We start from the raw sequence: 20,299 nt of genomic DNA on the forward strand, positions 1-20,299 counted from the left end.
ATTGGCTTTATAAGGTCAGGTTTCTCTTTGCTCGTGCTACATGCTCTCAGGTTTTTGCAGTTCAGTCATTGACTGGTGGGGGTTTTTTTGTTTAGTTTTTGTTTTTACTGGAGACATTTTTGTTCAGCCTTGTACACTTCTATATGTCATTGCTTTCATTGGACCTTTATGGACTTTTCTGGCCTTTATTTTAGGGCTATGTCTTTCTGGCTAGCTATATATTTTCATTGCATTCTCACTGTTTAAAGATAGTGACGCATCCCTTTTTGGTCCCTTCTGCTTTTGGATGTTGGATCTCATTATAATGTTGTCCTTTGTTGTGGTTTCACTGTTGCCAATTCTAAATTAACTTCTGTCTACAAATTAAGAATATTCTTGTGAGTTGTAGAACAAGCTTTCAAAACATTAATTACTTTTGAGAAACTATTTGTCTAAAGATTGTTTTGTTCTGGCATTCAAGAGATGTTTTCCTCTCAAATATAAAAGTAATGTACTTGATGAGGGGGGGAAAAAAACCCCCAGATTCAGTATTTAGCTCTTCTAATAAGAAATGTCATGGATAGCAATGACAGTTTTCATGAGTAATGGGTAACTTCTGTCCTAAAAGGAAATTCCACTGAAGTGTCTTAAACTGGCATATCCAAACCAATTGCAAATTGCGAGGTAAAAGTCCAAATAGAAAAATATCACTAAGAACAACTGAGTCTCATGTGCTCATCCCTCAGACTTCCATCCCTGCAAATCTGCAACACTAAAAACAAAGCATGATTCGTAATCTAAAGAATACCTATTATCTACTCAACACAGTTGAAAAGTTGCTTGTCTATCCTTCTGTCTTTTTCTTGAATGACTTTGAAATAAATCTCTCCTAGTTCAGCTTTTTTAGAGGAAGAATTTTTCTTAACCTCACAGTATTGAGAATCTGTTTCTTATTTGCTTCTAGCTCACCTTAAAGTAAATACAGACAGAATTCGTGGCTCTCTTTTTATGTGAAGAATCATATTTGATATTACAGCAATGATGGTCTTCCTGAAGTAATTCCCTACTTGGTGCTGAAAGTAGTAATCAGTTCATCTTTATTTGCATATAGTATTGCAGCCTTTCTACTTTGTCTAGACATTGCCTGGAAGTAGGTTCCTGTTATAGTGACTTTTACACAGGCTGGCTGATCTGCAGAAATATCTTAGTTGATTACCATGCATGACCATCCTAGAATAAGAAAAGAAAAAAAAAAAATCAATTTGTGTAGGTTCAGTCTCACTGGCTGAAGTATTTACATTCGTAGATGTCCACTAAAACAATCCTACTAAAATATGTGGCTGAGAGTTGGGGTTCTTTTGGTGTTTTGTGGTTTGGGTTTTTGGGGGTTTTTTTTGGTTGGTTTTGGGTTTTTTTTTCTTTCTTCCTGTGTAGTCAAGCAAGAGGGGCAAATCTTTTGAGGGCCTTCAAAAGGACAGTGTGTCACTTAATACTTTCAAACTCCATCTCTGGAGGTCTTCAAAAATCTCCTTTCTTTTTACCTAGCTAGTAAATTTAGGAAAATACATTATGATGACAGTTATGTCATCATAAAAGAAAGCCTGCCTTGGTGCAAGCAAAATGCTTTCAAAATCTGTCTAAAGAGAAATACATTTTGGTTATATGTTTGTCGTGGTTTAGCCCCAGCCAGCAACTAAGCACCATGCAGCCGCTCGCTCACTCCCCCCTACCCCGATGGATAAGAACAGTTTAATAATTGAAATAAAGTAAAATAGTAATAACAATAGTAACAATATAATAATAATAATAATATACAAAGCAAGTGATGCACAATGCAATTGCTCACCACCCGCCGACCGATACCCAGACAGTTCCCGAGCAGCAATTGCTGCTCCCCGGCCAACCCCCCCCAGTTTCTATACTGAGCATGACGTCATATGGTATGGAATAGCCCTTTGGGCAGTTTGGATCAACTATTCTGGCTGTGCCCCCTCCCAGCTTCTTGTGCGCCTGGCAGAGCATGGGAAGCTGAAAGTCCTTGACTAGCATAAGCAGTACTTAGCAACAAGTAAACCATCAGCATGTTATCAGCATTCTTCTCCTACTAAATCCAAAAACAGCACTATGCCTGCTACTAGGAAGAAAATTAACTCTGTTCCAGCCAAAACCAGGACAATGTTGAAATTAAATCTGTAGAAATATGTGCTGTGTGGGGTTGCTTAAGTCATGACTCTTTCATGTAAATGTATTGGTGCTATGCCATCTTTAGTGAGTGGTGCATATAATTACTTAAGGCGCAAATTTGTCTCTGTTAGGTGTCAAGACATTGTTTTGAGGACTCATGCTTATGGTTTGGTGGTCTAGCAGAGGAGGAAATACTCCCCATGTGTTAATTTTTTTGAAAATTGTAACTAATCCAGAATACCTTTTCAGGACTAATATTGTGCTCAGCTGTTTTGTCAAATAACAAGTCATATACATGTCTTGGTCATATATCATTTCAGGGATGTACAAACTGTTTTTTAAAAAAAATTAAAAATTGGTTTGTGGCTTTTTCAGATTAATATACTGTCTACATCTGCTGGCAGGGTGAAGGTTTACCTTCTAGGCTGTACAGGTGAATATCTCGACAGAAAATTATTGCAGAATATTCCTCTTTAAAAAAATCAACCTTTTTATTTTAAATGAGTAGGTAGTAGCTGCATGTCAGATGGTGAAGTCTACCTGCTGCTAAATAATTGTTTGTTCCCCTTGTTTTCTTCGTTGTAGTCTGCGGTTAGCTTTACTAAATGAAGCAAAAGAGGTGCGAGCAGCAGGATTGCGAGCCCTCCGCTATCTCATTCGAGACTCCAGTATTCTGCAGAAGGTGCTAAAGTTGAAAGTGGATTACTTGATAGCCAGGTAATTTTCCCTTCCTTGTTGTAAATTATGCAATTGTATATAACTTTTTTTTTTTTTTTTTTTGTGGTTGAGACAGGTGAGAAAAGGTATTTTCATATCCTCTTACATTCTTGATATGTAGCTTTATAAAAGTAATTTTTCTTCAATATGAATAATGTCCATCTTTAAAAATAGAGGGATAATACATCGCACCAGCTAATCCAAATAAAATGCTGTCTTAATATATGATATAGTATGAGTAATTAAAAAATTAGACAAATTATAGATGGTTTTGAATCATAAATGCCATTAATTGCAAATTAATCTGTGGTGTTATTAGAAGGTTGAAACCTCAGTAATTTTCATGTCTTAAGTTGTTTTATGGGAGTTGTTCTGATTCTCTGTATTTTCATAGTGCTTCGGAGCCTCTAGTAGAATGTCGGGGGGGAAAAAAGTAGTTCATGCCCAAGAATTTGTAATCTAAGTATAACCCATGACACAACAGAAGAATACCAAAGGGCAAACTAATAATGAGATAATAAGATCAGCATCACGAGTAGATCTAAATATTATAATTTCTAGTGCTTTCTTTGTTAAAATCTTTTTGGATTTAATATACTGATATATATATGTGTGTGTGTTTCTGTTTATAAATATACACACATAGTAAATTTTAGTGTGCTGTTTAATTTTTTTGGAGCAAAAGGACTTTTCTGATTGGAGAACACACACAAAACATGTTGATGTGAAACATTACAAATATTTTGTTTAGTTTCTTTTGAAATGACAAATGCAGCTAGCTCAGAAAATATTTGTTGAAGCTGTTATGCCTTGTCACTGTATATTTGAGAACGTTCTAGTGATTTAATTATAATGAAGATAACTGGAAAAAAATATAAAATGAAGCTAATTGACCAATCATAATGAGTATGCTTGCTGAAAGGCAGAATTTTTAAACAGTCTTCTGTTAATTCAGTTGCATAAATATTAATGCCAGGTGTTAACAACACTAACTTTCACCTTAACTGTTATAAACAAAGTGTGTTTTTTAACTTATTTTAGGTGTATTGACATACAGCAGAGTAATGAAGTAGAAAGAACACAAGCACTTCGATTAGTCAGAAAGGTAAAATGTAACTATATATGGTCTTATCAGCTATGCCAGTCAGCTGTGCTGACTCCAAGTTTTCTCCATCAGCAGTTTTTTTTCACATAGTCTCTAATACCTTACCTTACTTTGTCATGTGAGAAGAAATTATAGCTGATAATCCAAAAGTGAGAAGCAGGGATAGTGCCGAGACTTGTTTTGACTTTAATCTCTTGCTACTGAGAATCTTGAGTGGGCTGGAAGAATCCTGCTAATTTTCCTTTGATAGATATCAAACTGGACAAGATTTGGGAAAAATTTATCAAATGATGAATGCAAGGGTATAAGAACCATATTATTATGTTTCATCTAATGTTTTAACTTTATTGTATAGTGTGTTTAAGCATCTGTAAATCAAGGATGGGAGATTTTCTGCCATTTGAGAAATGAGGCAAATTGCCATCACTGGAATAATCAGTTGAAGGAATGCTTCTAGCCTTATTGCTTTATCCATAGAGGTTGAAGCTATCTGTAGTTCTTTTCTCAGATACACGATAAGACATAGTCTGTAGTGGTTACTGTACTGTGTACCCATGGACATGGGATGTTTGAAGCTGTGGTAGTTGCATTTTCAAGTTCATCCTAGAGAAACTGGCATATACAGCTACTGAAGCTATTTTTTTCAGGCAATATAGTACTCTGCCTTTGTACTGGACTTTGCTATTCTTTATCTTGCTTACATTCTTCTACTGAGCATCTTGGGAAAAACTACCAAAGACTCAAGTAAGGTTTGAAGTAGTTGGAAGAATTGTTCCCCAGGAGCACTGTGTGTGTTTAATCTGTTCTGTGTGTATATGTATTTTTTTAATATTTATATATTTAGGTTGAAAATATGGAAGCTTGATATGCAATTTCTTTTCTTAAAATGAGCTCACTTGGTTTCTTACAAAAGAGACAATATGCTTGATTAACAATTGTGCCAAAAAGAGTTTTAACGCTTAAACACCCACCCCACCCAAACAAACCAAAACCACAACCATAAAGGAATGGATCCTTGAGGAAGTCACAATTTATAAAAGTTCTTTGCCAGATTGGTTTAAAAAAGAGCTTCGGTGTAGGGCCAGAATAACTTAAATCAGAAGATGGAATGGAAACACATTTATAATTAATTGGTTTTATTTGGGTCAGAAATTTGTCCTCATATTCCTGGGCTTTCTTGAACATTTCCTAGTTGAGCAAAGACTTCTGTCTTGCTTGAAAGAAACAAGAGGAAGCAAGAGAAATATATCCATTAGTTTGACTTAAAAAAAACCAAGATCCTGAAAGATAAATGTTTAAAAAAAAAAAAAAATCATATGGCTGATCACAGGTGCTTTTTTTTCTCCATCATTGTACAAGGATGCTGTACATGGGATGTACATGCTGTACAGCTGTACAGGGATACTGATGATTCTCCTATGCTGAGAACAATGTTGATGAATGATGTTTCCTAACATCTTTTGCTACATCCTTGTTTCTTAAAAGATGATGTCAGACAAACAAAAAGCTACCCAACCTGGCTACAAGTAAAGTTAACACCTTTTTCATGTCCTGTCTGGGCTGCAGCAGTTAAGCATGCATTGGCACAGAGCAGTCAATACTTGAGAAACTCTCTCTCACAAAGGATACTGTGACACATGTCCTGAATGGCACATTCTGTATTTTCACACTGTCTTTTTATTACCTTGCTCTTGCCCTTTTCCCATCTGTCCTCATCTCCCGCAAGATCTCAGACTTGGTAGTTTGATACCAGGATTCCTAAAAGATTATATGAAGGTCTTAGGAGAGGAGAATGAATGGCAAATATAACAATCAGATTTAATTAATTTGTGCAGGAGATAATTTACTGTGAGCTGTGGAAGAGCTGAACTGGATTCCACCAGCATCTCGGAATTATTGTTTTCTATTCCAAAGTATGGATGCAATTCTTTAACCTCATCTTTGATAGCAAAAATGCCCATGTAAGAATAGCATAGATATAAAAATTTAAAACATTCTCTCACTTTCTTCTTTTTGTTTTCATAGAATAGAAGAACAAAATATAAAATATTAATCCTGTTTTATGAATTTATAAAAGGGACTTAATGATAAACTTGTTTAAAAAAAAACCTTTAAACTTCTTAAATTTGGTTTCTGATTTATTTTTTTTTTTAAGACTTTGAGTGCTCATATTCTCTTTTGACTGTACTCTGTGGGGCAGTGTTTATAGAATCATAGAATTGTTTAGGTTGGAAAAGACCCTTAATATTATCAAGTCCAACCGTTAACCTAACACTGCCAAGTCCACCACTAAACCATGTCCCTAAGCACCACGTCTACATGTCTTTTAAATACCTCCAGGGATGGCGACTCAACCACTTCCCTGGGCAGCCTGTTCCAATGCTTGACAGCCCTTTGGGTGAAGAAATTTTCCCTAATATCCACTCTAAACCTCCCCTGGCACAACTTGAAGCCATTTCCTCTTGTCCTATCACTAGTTACTTGGGAGAAGAGACCAACACCCACCTCACTACAACCTCCTTTCAGGTAGTTGTAGAGAGCTATAAGGTCTCCCCTCAGCCTCCTCTTCTCCAGACTAAACAACCCCAGTTCCCTCAGCCACTCCTCATAAGACCTGTGCTCCAGACCCTTCACCAGCTTCGTTGCTCTTCTTTGGACACGCTCCAGCACCTCAATGTCTTTCTTGTAGTGAGGGGCCCAAAACTGGACACGATATTCACGTTTAGTACTATCACCTCTACATTTCCTAGTAAGAGCTTTGTAATTTAGCAGTGTCTTCTTCAGCAATGCTTCAGAAAGTGTTTCTCCATCTAATAGAATTAATTCTGTCCATTATTAATATAATAATTATAATTATTATAATTAGTATCCTGTCCATTAATAATATAATACAAATATAATAATATTAATAATATAAGAATTAATAATATAAAATATAATAATTAATAATATAATAGGCAGAAAGTTTTATCTTCAAAGCAGAAGTCAGGGTGAGGTATAATATGAACCACCTTCTTTCTTCTCCCTTTTTTTTTAAGGGAATCTTTAAAGACCATATTCACGGTCTTTGTTACTTATTTTGTCATAGCTGCTTGTAAGTAGCCTTGTATCACCTGTCCTTGGTCTTTAGAATTGCATTTCAATATGTAGAGCAGAATGAAAGCAAATGGATTGTATTTATTATTTGTATTTATTCTACTATTGTATTTATTCTCTGTCCCTGGAGGTATTTAAAAGACGTGTAGATGTGGCACTTAGGGACATGGTTTAGTGGTGGACTTGGTAGTGTTAGGTTAACAGTTAGACTCGATGATCTTAAAGGTCTTTTCCAACCAAAGTGATTCTATGATTCTACTGAAATACTTGGAATTGAATATTAAAAGAAAGAAATCTTTCCTTCTCATGTCTTAAAACCAAAGAAAACAGTGAAGCAAAACAGCCTTAAGAGGCTGCTTGTGTCCTCACACTTAAGTACATGTCAATGTCAGTAGAAAAAAAGGTTATATTTTTGTAGAGTGGATTGGTACAGCCATTCTATTGCTAATTCTTGTTACTTCATGCCATTGTAAAAGTGAAAGACTGCATGGGTGGGAAAGAGTTTGGGTTTTATTTAGAGTTCTATCTTAAAGCTTTCTGTTTTGTGGGTTACAACATTATGTATGACAAGAAGTTTCTCAAAAACATGTCTTAAAAATAAACTTGTTGAAGCATTCAAATATATTTGTCATAATGGTTGATCTCTTCTCATTTTAATATTCTCTGCAAAGAGGGGAAAAAAACCCTAAACCTCTTTGAACAGATATCTGTAAGACATTTAAGGGAGCTGTAAAATGAATATAGGACAAAACAATTTTGGAAAAATAATGGAGAAAAGCCTGCTTTTGTTGGAAACAAAAGGGATATTAAATTAAACCTTGGTTAGTCATTCTTTAATTAAATAAAAACAATTTGCAATAAATTTGAGACAGAATAGAAGAACAGATTTTAACAGCCAATGCTCCTTTACACTACTGAAGAGCTCCTGTGCCATGGAAATCCTCAGCTGCTAGTTTAGGACAAGCAGAATTTATACCAGATTAAGGAGCAAGACCCTGTGCACACATTAAAGGCAAAAAAACCCCACTCAACCCCCCCCAAATGAGACTTTGACTGCAAAGGCTGAGTAGCTCTCTATTCACATTTTTTCATAGTTTGCTAAAATTAAATGTACATATCATGTATACTATGGAACATGAATATCACTAAAGTTAAACAGATGTATTGCTAAGGGGAAATAGGTTTTTTTGTCTGACTGCTTAAAAAGGGAACAACATAATTTGTTATAGCCCACGTCAACCATGTCACATTTTTTCTACTAATAAATAAAATTGAGTTGTTAAAAAATGTTCAATATCCACCAAACATCTAAAACCTTTTTAAGTTTAACATGTTTATATTGGGGGGGGGGGGGGGGGGGGGGGGTGTTGGGGTTGGGTGGTTTTTTTTTTTGTTGCCTATAGCTATATAACTTATGAAGTTGTATTACACTGCAGTTTTGGGAAGATCAGGTACTATGCAAGAGGATATAGGGGTGTTGCTGACAGTTGCCTTCCAAATACTATAGCAGCTTCTTTTGTTGACTGTCCTTTTTTGTAGTCTTCAGCAGCCTAAGGATCTCTCTACCAAACAAGAGAGTTTATTCTTGGCTAATTAAAAAGTTGAATAGGTATTGAAGATAGATATCTGGTGCAGTATGAATGAATCTTCTAGAAGAGTTTGTAATCTACTCTGTGTTATTGGATAGTGTTCTCTGTCAATAAAGAAACTCTTGGAAAAAAACCTGAAGAAGGTAGCAGTAGTTCTCTCTGCAACAGTCAGGGTTTTTTTTTTACCCTTTCTTATTATAATAATATAAAAATAAAAAACTGAAGCAGGAAGAAAATGGTAAATTGACAAATGAAGAATTTAAAGAATAAAATAAAGTGTTCTGAGGATTTGCAGGATACAACCAAGTAATATATGGAGTGGTCTGGTAGTATCTAAGAAACAAAATGATAGTGAATCTGCGAGTATATTTAGAGAAATATTATGAAGAAACCAGAAGGCTTTTTCTTTCACTTTTGGCAGATGATTACTGTGAATGCTTCATTGTTCCCCAGTTCTATTACTAATTCTTTGATAGCAGTTGGAAACGATGGTCTTCAAGAAAGAGACAGAATGGTTCGAGCATGTATAGCCATTATCTGTGAACTAGGTAAGATAACTGAAAACTAATTAAGAAAAATTTTGATGTGGTTGTCACCAGTCTTCTAAGAGATTCTCTTCTGTGGGTTCATATTAAATAGATTGTATTCAAATAATTAAGGGTATTTGTTTAATAACTAATGAATCATATGTTAAATGTTCTTAATGTCCATTTCATATATTTTAGTCATTAGTTTGATATAAAACAAAATAACTTTAACTTAAAATCAAAATCTCTTAAGTGAAGTACCTGAAGATTTTGGGTACTGTACTTTCCTTTAAGACTTGCCAATTTTTGCATTACCTTAAAAATGTTTCCCTGCTGCAGTTGATGTTTCTAAACTAATGGATTGGAAGTAGGGAAAATTCCATATATGAGGTGCTGACAAATGTACAAGTATTCAGAGAACTACAAAACATTTTCCTTTAAAAATTTTTACAGTGGGTACTGTGGTTAGCTGGCTTCTGGAAGTCAGTATTTGTGTCCTTGTAAAGGCTATCTGGACAGCGATTTATACTAACTCTCTATACTTGTATGTGGGTACTGATTTTTAAAGGGTTTTTTCAGTTTTGTATCAATCAATGAGAAATAACTTCAGCAACATTTTCAAGATACAAACTTCTATTTTAAAGAATTAAACAATCTGTTACTCATGTATATTCTAGTATAAATATTTTATCCATGTCAGTCCAGTGAAGCACAAAACCTTTTTGCAGGGAAATCCAGACACTACTGTACGGAAACTTGGTTGGAAATAAGCTGGGAAATTGCTGCACAATGGTGACTGACTGACCAGTATTTTTGCTGATGATAAATTAATCAAGTGTGCCTCAGCAGTGTTCAGGAAGAAAAAGATATACGTACTAAACAGACAAGTTTGTTGTATTGGAAGTTGTGAAATGTTTTCTTTCCTATCACTGGCTGGAAGTGACATGTTTTTCTTTATTTAGCACTTCAGAATCCTGAGGTGGTGGCTCTTCGGGGTGGTTTAAGTACCATCTTGAAAAATGTGATTGATTGTCAGCTAAGCCGAATAAATGAGGCTCTGATAACTACAGTTTTGCACCTCATTAATCATCCAAAGACCCGACAGTATGTGCGAGCCGATGTAGAGTTAGAGGTGGGTTCAGTTTTACTTGTTTAGTGACAGAAGTTAAACATCGTATTACTAATGAAAATGTTTAATTTTCACTTCAGATTTCACCCTCTGTATTAGTGCAAAATGTTTAAATGCAACATTTTAGGCTAAGAGCTTAATGATTTATAAAGCAGGAATAACATAACAGGTTGGAGTGGGACTGAGGAAAGGGCAAGACCTGTTAACTATTCTCATGTGAAAGTAATGCATGTCTTTCTTCTGTTTAGCGAATTTTAGCTCCTTACACAGATTTTCACTACAGGCATAATCCAGACACAGCAGAAGGACAGCTCAAGTAAGTGTTAGTGCTGCTACTTATGCTACCAGTTGTGTTCATGGTACTGGAATTAAACTATTTTTCTTTTCAAAGTGACAAAATAAAAGCAATTAGCTAATATTAAACTATTTCAAGTTGAATATAATAGCAGGTTAGAATGCAACTTCCTAAAATATTAAGTATTTCAGATTTAAAAGGGAAAATTAGTTTTACCCTTCTTCCCTTCCCCCCATTATATTTCTTTTACTTAAAAATCCTCACAATCTTTTTTTTTTTTTTTTTTAACTTCAGGTATGGGTTTATTTTTATCTAGCTTTAAACATCCACAATGAGGAGTTTGCATTTGAGCTAGTTTTATGTTTGATGGTTGTATGGTCAGGCTCAGAAATGGAAACGAGAGATTCCAACTTGATATCGGGGAAAAAAAAAAATTCTGTGAGGCCAGTCAAGTGTCAAGGAACAGGCTGTCCAGAGCTGTCCTGCAGCCTTCATCCTTGAGAGTTTCTAAGACACAACTGGATAAAGCCTGTGTATAACCTGGTCTGGTCTCAGAGCTGACAACTTCTTTGAGCAGAGGTTTGGACTAGAGACCTCTTGAGATTGCTTCCAACTTGAATTATTCAGGGTTTTTTGGGTTTTGTTTGTTTGTTTGTTTTGTTGGGTTTTCTTATTATCAAATGGCAATAGATGCTTAGGTCTGTGTAACTGAATCAGTGTCCAAGTGGCCCCTGCTGTAGTCTTACTGTCAGTGGAGGCTTCAGAGTGAATCATCTGACCAAATATAGGTGTTTACTTTTGATGTGATCCTCCTACTGTGGAACCTCCACTGAAAAAGGAAAAGTAACAATACTTAAAAAATTCTAATCTTTGTGTGTGTACACATTGCATACATATATACACACACATATATATGTATGTAACAGATTTTTCTTACTCTGGATCTTGTCCCCATCTAAAATTTCAGTTAACTACTTTTTACTTGCTATGTTAGTAACACTGTTTGTTTTACAGTAATTAAGCATGTATTCTGACATCTGTTATTTTAATGACAGAGAGGACAGAGAAGCACGGTTCCTAGCTAGTAAAATGGGAATAGTGGCAGCATTTCGATCATGGGCAGGTAAGATTGTTTGTTTGTTTGTTTGAAGTTGGACGATTGGAAGGGGAATTTTACTTTCTAGTGTAAGAGTGATTTATTTAAGCACAGAATCTGTCTCGATCTGTAATTTCTATCAATACCTTCCTAAATGGTACTAAGATGTGTTTTGATATTGTTAAATTGGAGGACTCGTATGTAGTTATCTTTGACTAACTCTACTGACAAGACACAGCTTTTTTTTTGTTTGTTTTGGGTGGTTTTTTTAAGTATAGAATGCCATATAAGTTGTACCTTGATGGTACTTCTTCACATTTGATGGGTGAGAGGATGTTGAAAATAGCATCATATCATAAGAATTTGCCTTTGAGATTGTTCTACCACTGTAAATAAGAAATCTTATTTGTCTATGCAAAGAGATATCAACAGAATAGTTTCATTAGCACCTGCTTTTACCAAGTGCTGTATTTGAAGATAAATCGCAGTATGGACATAGTTTTGGATTTTTCATGTAGAAGACATTTCTAAATCAAAAAAGTAGGTTTTTGCATTTTTCTAAATCCTTTCTCTGCAGTATTACAATATCTAACATGAAGATATTGCCTCAGGGACTGCTCGTTCTTTTAGTCAAGACAGTGTCTTGCAAATAAACTAAATCAGTTGATATGACCATTTACCAAAATTTTGGTTAGGATTTTTACAGGCTGTATTTAGGAAAAATTCAGACTGTATAGAAAGGCTTTTGCTTTGTAATACTATATTTGCTTTATTTTTTAATGTTCTGAAAATGATCAATAAGCATAACTTAACATCTGGGTATCCTTCAAAAGTTTCTCACATGTGTTCTCGCTTGGGGAGGAAGCTTGGAAAGTTTGTGACAACTTTGAAACTTCTGAGAAGCAGTTTCTGATAGGAGTGTTGCTGCATTTTCCTTAACTCAGACACTTAGAACTACTAGCATAAGCCTGAAAAGTTCAAGTGACTGAAGAAACAATTGTCTTGGAATATGTTACTTGCCATGGTACTTTCACTGTTATATGTTCTTCCTTTTTGTTTTTTATATTACTTGTTATGTTGGAGACTAACATCTTAACAGTTTTTAGTACAAAATTGTCCTTACACTGTTAGTCTTCCCAAAGGACATGTAGCAAAACCAGGCTTGAGGGTGTTATTAGTTTTGGGTTTTTTGTTATGACTTTTTGGGTGTTTTTTTGTGTTTTGTTTTGTGTGGGGTTTTTTGGGGTGGTTTTTTTTTTTTTTCCTATCTGTACTATCTGCTTTATTCTACTGTTCTGCTCTCCTTATTCTCCAGACTGGGTTATTCTTTAGAGCTAATTACTGTGTCCTTTATTCTCATGTGCGATCATGTCTTCAGAGTTGAAATCGGGGCATGTAGCAATGACTGTACGCACCCAAATCTATGCCTGCATTGCAATTGGGATGTGGCCATGTATTGGTTTTGCGTGGTAAAGTTTTGGTAGCGGGGGGCTACAGAGGTGGCTTCTGTGAGAAGCTGCTAGAAGCTTCCCCCAGGTCCGATAGAGCCAATGCCAGCCAGCTCCAAGACGGACCTGCCACTGGCCAAGGCCGAGCCAATCAGCGACAGCGGTAGCGCCTCTGGGATAACATATTTAAGAAGGGGGGAAAAAAACTGCTGTGCAACAAACAGCAGCAAGAGGGGAGAGGAGTGAGAATATGTGAGAGGAACAACTCCACAGACACCAAGGTCAGTGAAGAAGGAGGGGGAGGAGGTGCTCCAGGCACCGGAGCAGAGATTCCCCTGCAGCCCGTGATGAAGACCATGGTGAGGCAGGCTGTCCCCCTGCAGCCCATGGAGGTCCACAGTGGAGCAGATATCCACCTGCAGCCTGTGGAGGACCCCACACCGGAGCAGGTGGATGCACCCAAAGGAGGCTGTGACTCTGTGGGAAGCCCACGCTGGAGCAGGCTCCTGGCAGGACCTGTGACCCTGTGGAGAGAGGAGCCCACACTGGAGCAGGTTTGCTGGCAGGACTTGTGACCCCGTGGGAGACCCATGCTGGAGCACTCTGTTCCTGAAGGACTGCACCCCGTGGAAAGGACACGTGGAAAGGACCCATGCTGGAGCAGTTCATGGAGAACTGCAGCCCGTGGGAAGGACCCACATTGGAGAAGTTCATGGAGGACTGTCTCCCATGGGAGGGACCCCACTCTGGAGCAGGGGAAGAGTGTGGGGAGTCCCCCCCCTGAGGAGGAAGGAGCAGCAGAAACTGTGTGATGAACTGACTGCAACCCCTGTTCCCCATCCCCCTGTGCTGCTCAGGGGGAGGAAGTAGAGAAGAGAAATCGGGAGTGAAGTTGAGCCCAGGAAGAAGGGAAGGGTGAGGGGAAGATGTTTTAAGATTTGGTTTTATTTCTCATTATCCTACTCTGATTGGATTGGTAATAAATTAATCTAATTTCTCCAAGTTGACTGTGTTTTGCCCATGACAGTAATTGTGAGTGATCTCCCTGTCCTTATCTCAACCCAGGAGCCTTTCATTATATTTTCTGTCCCCTGTCCAGTTGAGGAGGGGGAGCTACAGTGGCTTGGTGGGCACCTGGTGGCCAGCCAAGGTCAACCCACCACAGGCCATTATGTGCTCTTGGGGAAAAAAAAAGGCCTCTGAGGCACACTGTGGAACATATTTAAATGTTATTAATGTGTATGTGGCCACATGTGCTTGTCATAATTTTTTGTGACGTGTCACGAATGCAGGTTTGTGAATCCTGCTGATTATGTCAATTTACTATGAATGAGTGACTTTACACAGTTTGATTTAGTAACAGTTAGAATTTACTTGTAGCAAATCTGTCGTGGTTTAGCCCCAGCCAGCAACTAAGCACCACGCAGCTGCTCACTCACTCCCCCTGCCCCAATGGGATGGGGGAGAGAATCGGAGGAGTAAGAGTGAGAAACACTCCTGGGTTGAGATAAGAACAGTTTAATAATGGAAATAAAGTAAAATAGTAATGCTAATAGTAACAGTATAATAATGATAATAATAATAATGATACACGAAGCAAGTGATGCACAATGCAATTGCTCACCACCCGCCGACCGATACCCAGACAGTTCCCGAGCAGCGATCGCTGCTCCCTGGCCACCCCCCCCAGTTTCTATACTGAGCATGACGTCATATGGTATGGAATAGCCCTTTGGTCAGTTTGGATCAACTATTCTGGCTGTGCCCCCTCCCAGTTTCTTGTGCGCCTGGCAGAGCATGGGAAGCTGAAAAAGTCCTTGACTAGCATAAGCAGTACTCAGCAACAACTAAAAACATCAGTGTGTTATCAACATTCTTCTCCTACTAAATCCAAAACACAGCACTATGCCTGCTGCTAGGAAGAAAATTAACTCTATCCCAGCCGAAACCAGGACAAAATCGCAGAATTTGATTATAATATTTTTAATAGCACTCAATCATCAATGATTAATAAAGTGATTAGACAAAATTGATCAAAACAGTGACTTAGTTACAGATTCGAAGATGGCAAGGTTCACTCTATTACTACATAGAAGCACATAAAAGAGAATTAAATCACGACAAGTTAAAATGATTCATAAAAGCATTGCGTATATACGGAATAAAGGCAAGGCGGGGGGGGCCTCCCGTTGAGTCGTGAGGTCTAGACTAGACCCCCTTGCTTTCTACACTCCTTCTCAGAGAGGAGCCTAGGTGCGGCTGGGCCTACTCTTAGTCTCAGGCTTGGTCAACAGGTTATAAGAATAATGCTATAAGAATAATGCAGCAGTATAAGACTCCCTTTGAAATTAAATCATACATCTACACACTACTTAAATTGATTCATGCATGCACACTTACAACTATAAATGCATATATGAAAATGGTATACCTGTTAAAAATTCCCCTTGAGTTTAGTGAAATACTCACGTCTAATGCCTTGGCATTTCTCAACGGGCGAGAGTAGAGCCTCGAGGAGTGAAGAATATCAGCAGCCCAGGCTCCGTTGTTGATCTCCGGCAATGGAGTTCTGGTAGCAGCAGACTTTCGGAGTCTGCTAGTTTTCACTGACTCTGAGAGACATTTCGATCAGAGGGAGATGCTGGTGCGGCCCGTGGCAGTCCAGGAGAGCTCAAAGAGCCTCACTTAGGACTGCTGTTTATAGGATTGTGAGATGATTGACTTTAATCACCAGTAAATTTCCATCCAAGCCACAGTTTGGGTCGGCTTGTTGTTGGAATTTTGGCAGTGATGATACCATCCTGTTTCAAGGCTGTCTGGGGTAGCTGTTTGTTCTCGTTCCCCTCGTTAGCCATAATATGAATCTTGATAAGAACAGAGCCGCTCTCTGCTCCAGCCATGTAGGAGTTTCTGGTACAATTAAGGGGCGCTTAACTGACCAACTCGCTACACAAAAGCTGCGGCCTGGAATTCCTGAGATTGTAAAGCGGCTGAAGAGAAAGGAAAAAAAAAAAAAAAGAGAGGGGGGGTATGCACCACCACAACATGGAAATTTTGAACTTGAGGACTTTCTTCAAGTTCATATAAAGCACAGCATTAAAATTTAATTTTTATTAGTGAAAATAAATAGATGAGTAGGTGATACTTTTCATCTTTTAGTAATTTTTAATGCATAAGGATTTGGGTTTATTTATATGTAAGACAAAATGTTGTGCCAACCTGGCTTCTTTTTGTTCATTTAAAGTTGCATTTTGGAGAAACTTGTTTGTTTTCTTGATAACATGTTACTGTAAGTTTTAATTTATTCTATGATGTATGAAGATAAACGGTCAAGGAAATGAGCAAGGTTTTTGCAGTCACATTTTGAATGAAGAGATTGTATGTAATTTGAGGCTGAAATTCAGTGTAATTATTAGCTTCAGGAGGTATTCTGTAACATTTAAACAATTTGAGGGTTTGCCTTATTAATATAAAACTGAGTAAAAATATCGTGTAAATGGGCCAAATTATAAGAGATTTTATGCAAAGTAAAATCAACTGTGTTGAAAAGAAGGAAGAATTTTTTTGTTTTTTTACGATGAGGGTGGTGAAACACTGGAACAGGTTGCCCAGAGAGGTAGTGGAGGCCCCATCCGTGGCAACATTCAAGGTCAGGTTGGATGGGGCTCTGAGCAACCTGATCTGGTTAGAGATGTCCCTGCTCACTGCAGGGGGGTTGGGCTAGATGACCTCTAAAGGTCCCTTCCAACCCAAAGCTTTCTATGATTCTATGAAAATTCTGGAGTTGAGCACTTGTCACTTGGCAAAAGATGATTAAAAATGTTGCACAGAGAATGTTATTCCAAGTATATTTAAACTCGCTGTTTAGAATTCACCTAAGATTAAAGGTAACTTGTTAGGTTGGTTGTTTGTTAAAGATACAGCTTTTGATGGAGAAACTGCTCACAGTTCTGCCAAGATGATGCAAATCTTTCAGGTTTAAGATTTATTCTTTATTGACAATTTTGTCTTTTTTTTGTGCTGTTTCTTCCATGTAAACGTTAGTTTTGCAGATAATTTGAGAATACTGTTCACAGTAGAAAGGATAAAAGTAGCTATAGTTTTTAATGAAGAAACACAGTTTTGTGATTAGAAAGCTTTGTTAAACGTTGATTAGAAAGGAGATGACATAAAGGTGAAAAATGTTTGATTAGTAATTTTTATCATCTGTGCTTGCACTCAAACTGGAAATCAAATTTAACAATGTGTTTAATGCTTTTCTTTTGTTTGGTGATGGAATATTATTATGTATTTAATGTTTTCTAGGTATTATCAGTCTGTGCAAACCTGGAAATTCTGGCATTCAGTCTCTCATTGGGGTACTCTGTATACCAAATATGGAAATACGGGTAGGTGGTAAATATTTAGTACTGATATAGGAATAATATTGAATGTTTTAATTAACATTTAAAATTTTAAAAAATTTATCAGTTTAGTGGTTTGAAACGCAGACTCCAATTATGAGACCACTAGCCTTGAGTTTATTTGATCCCCAAGTCTAAGTGTATAATTCCATTATAAAATTCCTGTGTGATCTTAAGCAAGTTGCTTGCTTTTTCCATCTTGGCTCCTTACACATAAAATAAGAACAGAATCACACCCTGTATGTCTGAGAGGAGGGAATGGAGGAGAGAAAAGTGCATAAATTAATTTTTACTCTGGCCAGAAGTCAAAGCAAATTCACAGTAGCTGCAGTTATGAGTTTAAAGCATTGAATCCGAGAGAAATAAAAATGTTTCTTCCCAATTACCTGCTAAATGAAGAAGTTGATGGTGGCAGCACTAACTGTTCTAAAAAACTGTAATCCAAGTAGCCTGAGCTTCTGTAGATTTTGTAGTGACAATCAGGCACACTTCTAAAGTAAGCCCCTTCCCTTCTCTTCTCCAGTTTCATTCAGATTATGAAAATAAGCATGTTATCCTAAAAGAAACCCTGAAACAAAGACACCAATTTTAGCACACTCTAGAAATCTCAATTTCAATATTAATAGTGAACAAAAAGACCATTTTTTGTAAATCTATAAAATTTCTGCCTTTTTTTTTTGTAGCAAGGTCTGCTTGAGGTTCTTTATGATATATTTCGCCTTCCTCTCCCTGTTGTTGCAGAAGAATTTATTGAGGCACTTCTCAGTGTAGGTAAGTATTTAGTACTGGTTCACATAAAAATTCTTTCTATTAAGCTCTTCTACAAATTTGAACCCTTCACTGTTTCCTCTATATTGTAAATTATGTCATTCTTAACTGTTTCATCAGTGAATTCATTGGGTGTTCTGAAGTCCTGTTTAAAACTCTTTATTAGCTGTTCAGTATTGATCAAGCTACTAGAAGTCTAACTTTCTTCTGACATCCTTACTATTTATCAGTTGTATGTTTCACACAAGAGCAGTAGTGGAGCATTTACACAAAAGACTGTAAATATGTTACTACAAATTAGACTTCCCTGAAGTGTTAGAAGCATTAGTAATGTAGAAGTGTTGGTGAATGTTACAGAAGTTATGAAAAAGGGTATTTTCTATATCTTGTGTATCTACTAGCTATCTCCACTGCACTTCAGCATACTTTTACTTTTCCTAGGGCAAGTGTATGTGTTTTCATGTTTATATATTTAGCAGAGTTAGTCTTTTATCTTTAGAATTACTCCTTTGTAAACCTAAGAGTATCTTCTGCTTTGTCTCACAGTGCAAAAGTATAGGCCCAAAAGGAGCAAGTCTCAGCCTTTAATGTTCCAGCAATTCTCTTCTTCAGACTCTGGTTATAAATGTCTTTGTCATGCAGTTGTATAATCAAGCTTAATCCTTGTTCTGTGCTTATAAGTAAATAAATCATTCTTTGTTGCAAACTTGCTGCTTTGTGACATATGGATGCATGGTTTAAAATTTTAGGTGGTTATGATATTTTCTGTTAAACAATTTTAATGTGCTTATGAATTGGAAATTTCATTATTTTGGTTGATACTTAAATGAGATCTTTGTTCTAGCTCTGAAGTTAGTCTTCCTTTGTGCAGGAGTGTATATTAGATGACTTGTTAGTGTCGTGGTTTAGCCCCAGCCAGCAACTAAGCACCACGCAGCCACTCGCTCACTCCCCCTACCCCGATAGGATGGGGGAGAGAATTGGAGGAGTAACAGTGAGAAACACTCCTGGGTTGAGATAAGAACAGTTTAATAATTGAAATAAAGTAAAATAGTAATGATGATAACAATAAAATAATAATAATAATAATATACAAAGCAAGTGATGCACGATGCAATTGCTCACCACCTGCCGACCGATACCCAGACAGTTCCCGAGCAGCGATCGCTGCTCCCCGGCCAACCCCCCCCCAGTTTCTATACTGAGCATGACGTCATATGGTATGGAATAGCCCTTTGGTCAGCTTGGATCAACTATTCTGGCTGTGCCCCCTCCCAGTTTCTTGTGCACCTGGCAGAGCCTGGGAAGCTGAAAAGTCCTTGACTAGCATAAGCAGTACTTAGCAACAACTAAAACAGCGTGTTATCAGCATTCTTCTCCTACTAAATCCAAAACACAGCACTATGCCAGCTACTAGGAAGAAAATGAACTCTGTCCCAGCGAAAACCAGGACACTTGTTAGAGATCCCTTCTGACAAAATTTTTCATAATTTTAAACCTGAAATAAGAGTTAGAACTACTATTTACATACTGACAACTATTAAAATAACACTATGAAATCCAGTGTTATAATTACCATTGTCCATATTTTCTTGTTATAGATCCAAGCAGGTTTCAGGACTGCTGGAGACTTTCTGATGGCTTTGTAGCTGCTGAAGCTAAAACTATACTACCACATCGAGCCAGGTCAAGGTGAGCATTTCGCAAACTCAGTCTAAACTGTTGTTTTAGTTTTCTGTTGTTGTTGACAAAAATATGTGTTGTTTTCTTGCAGACACAATAAGAAATGTACTTTCTAAACCATTTCCATACTTTTTTCTCCTTAGGCCTGATCTCATGGATAATTATTTGGCTTTACTGCTTTCAGCTTTTATTACTAATGGACTTCTAGAGGTAACTAATGACTTGAAGTTTAAATAGATGCTTGCTACTTTTTTTTTCTATAAACATTAAAATAAGATGT

General features: G+C 37.0%; 1 protein-coding gene across 1 annotated transcript in view; it reads left to right on the forward strand.

Annotated features, from left to right (window-relative positions):
• LOC142596456 (rapamycin-insensitive companion of mTOR-like) overlaps positions 1 to 20,299 on the forward strand; it is a 109,773-nt gene that overhangs the window by 42,222 nt on the left and 47,252 nt on the right. Inside the window, exons 4-13 of the mRNA XM_075725564.1 lie at positions 2,749 to 2,880; positions 3,922 to 3,985; positions 9,092 to 9,218; positions 10,160 to 10,329; positions 10,575 to 10,642; positions 11,677 to 11,744; positions 17,471 to 17,553; positions 18,252 to 18,339; positions 19,938 to 20,028; positions 20,163 to 20,229. Coding sequence (XP_075581679.1) covers positions 2,749 to 2,880; positions 3,922 to 3,985; positions 9,092 to 9,218; positions 10,160 to 10,329; positions 10,575 to 10,642; positions 11,677 to 11,744; positions 17,471 to 17,553; positions 18,252 to 18,339; positions 19,938 to 20,028; positions 20,163 to 20,229 — 958 coding nt within the window. The remainder of the gene's footprint in view (positions 1 to 2,748; positions 2,881 to 3,921; positions 3,986 to 9,091; positions 9,219 to 10,159; positions 10,330 to 10,574; positions 10,643 to 11,676; positions 11,745 to 17,470; positions 17,554 to 18,251; positions 18,340 to 19,937; positions 20,029 to 20,162; positions 20,230 to 20,299) is intronic.

The sequence above is a fragment of the Pelecanus crispus genome, chromosome W (genome assembly GCF_030463565.1).
Source record: "Pelecanus crispus isolate bPelCri1 chromosome W, bPelCri1.pri, whole genome shotgun sequence".
Lineage (NCBI taxonomy): Eukaryota > Metazoa > Chordata > Aves > Pelecaniformes > Pelecanidae > Pelecanus > Pelecanus crispus.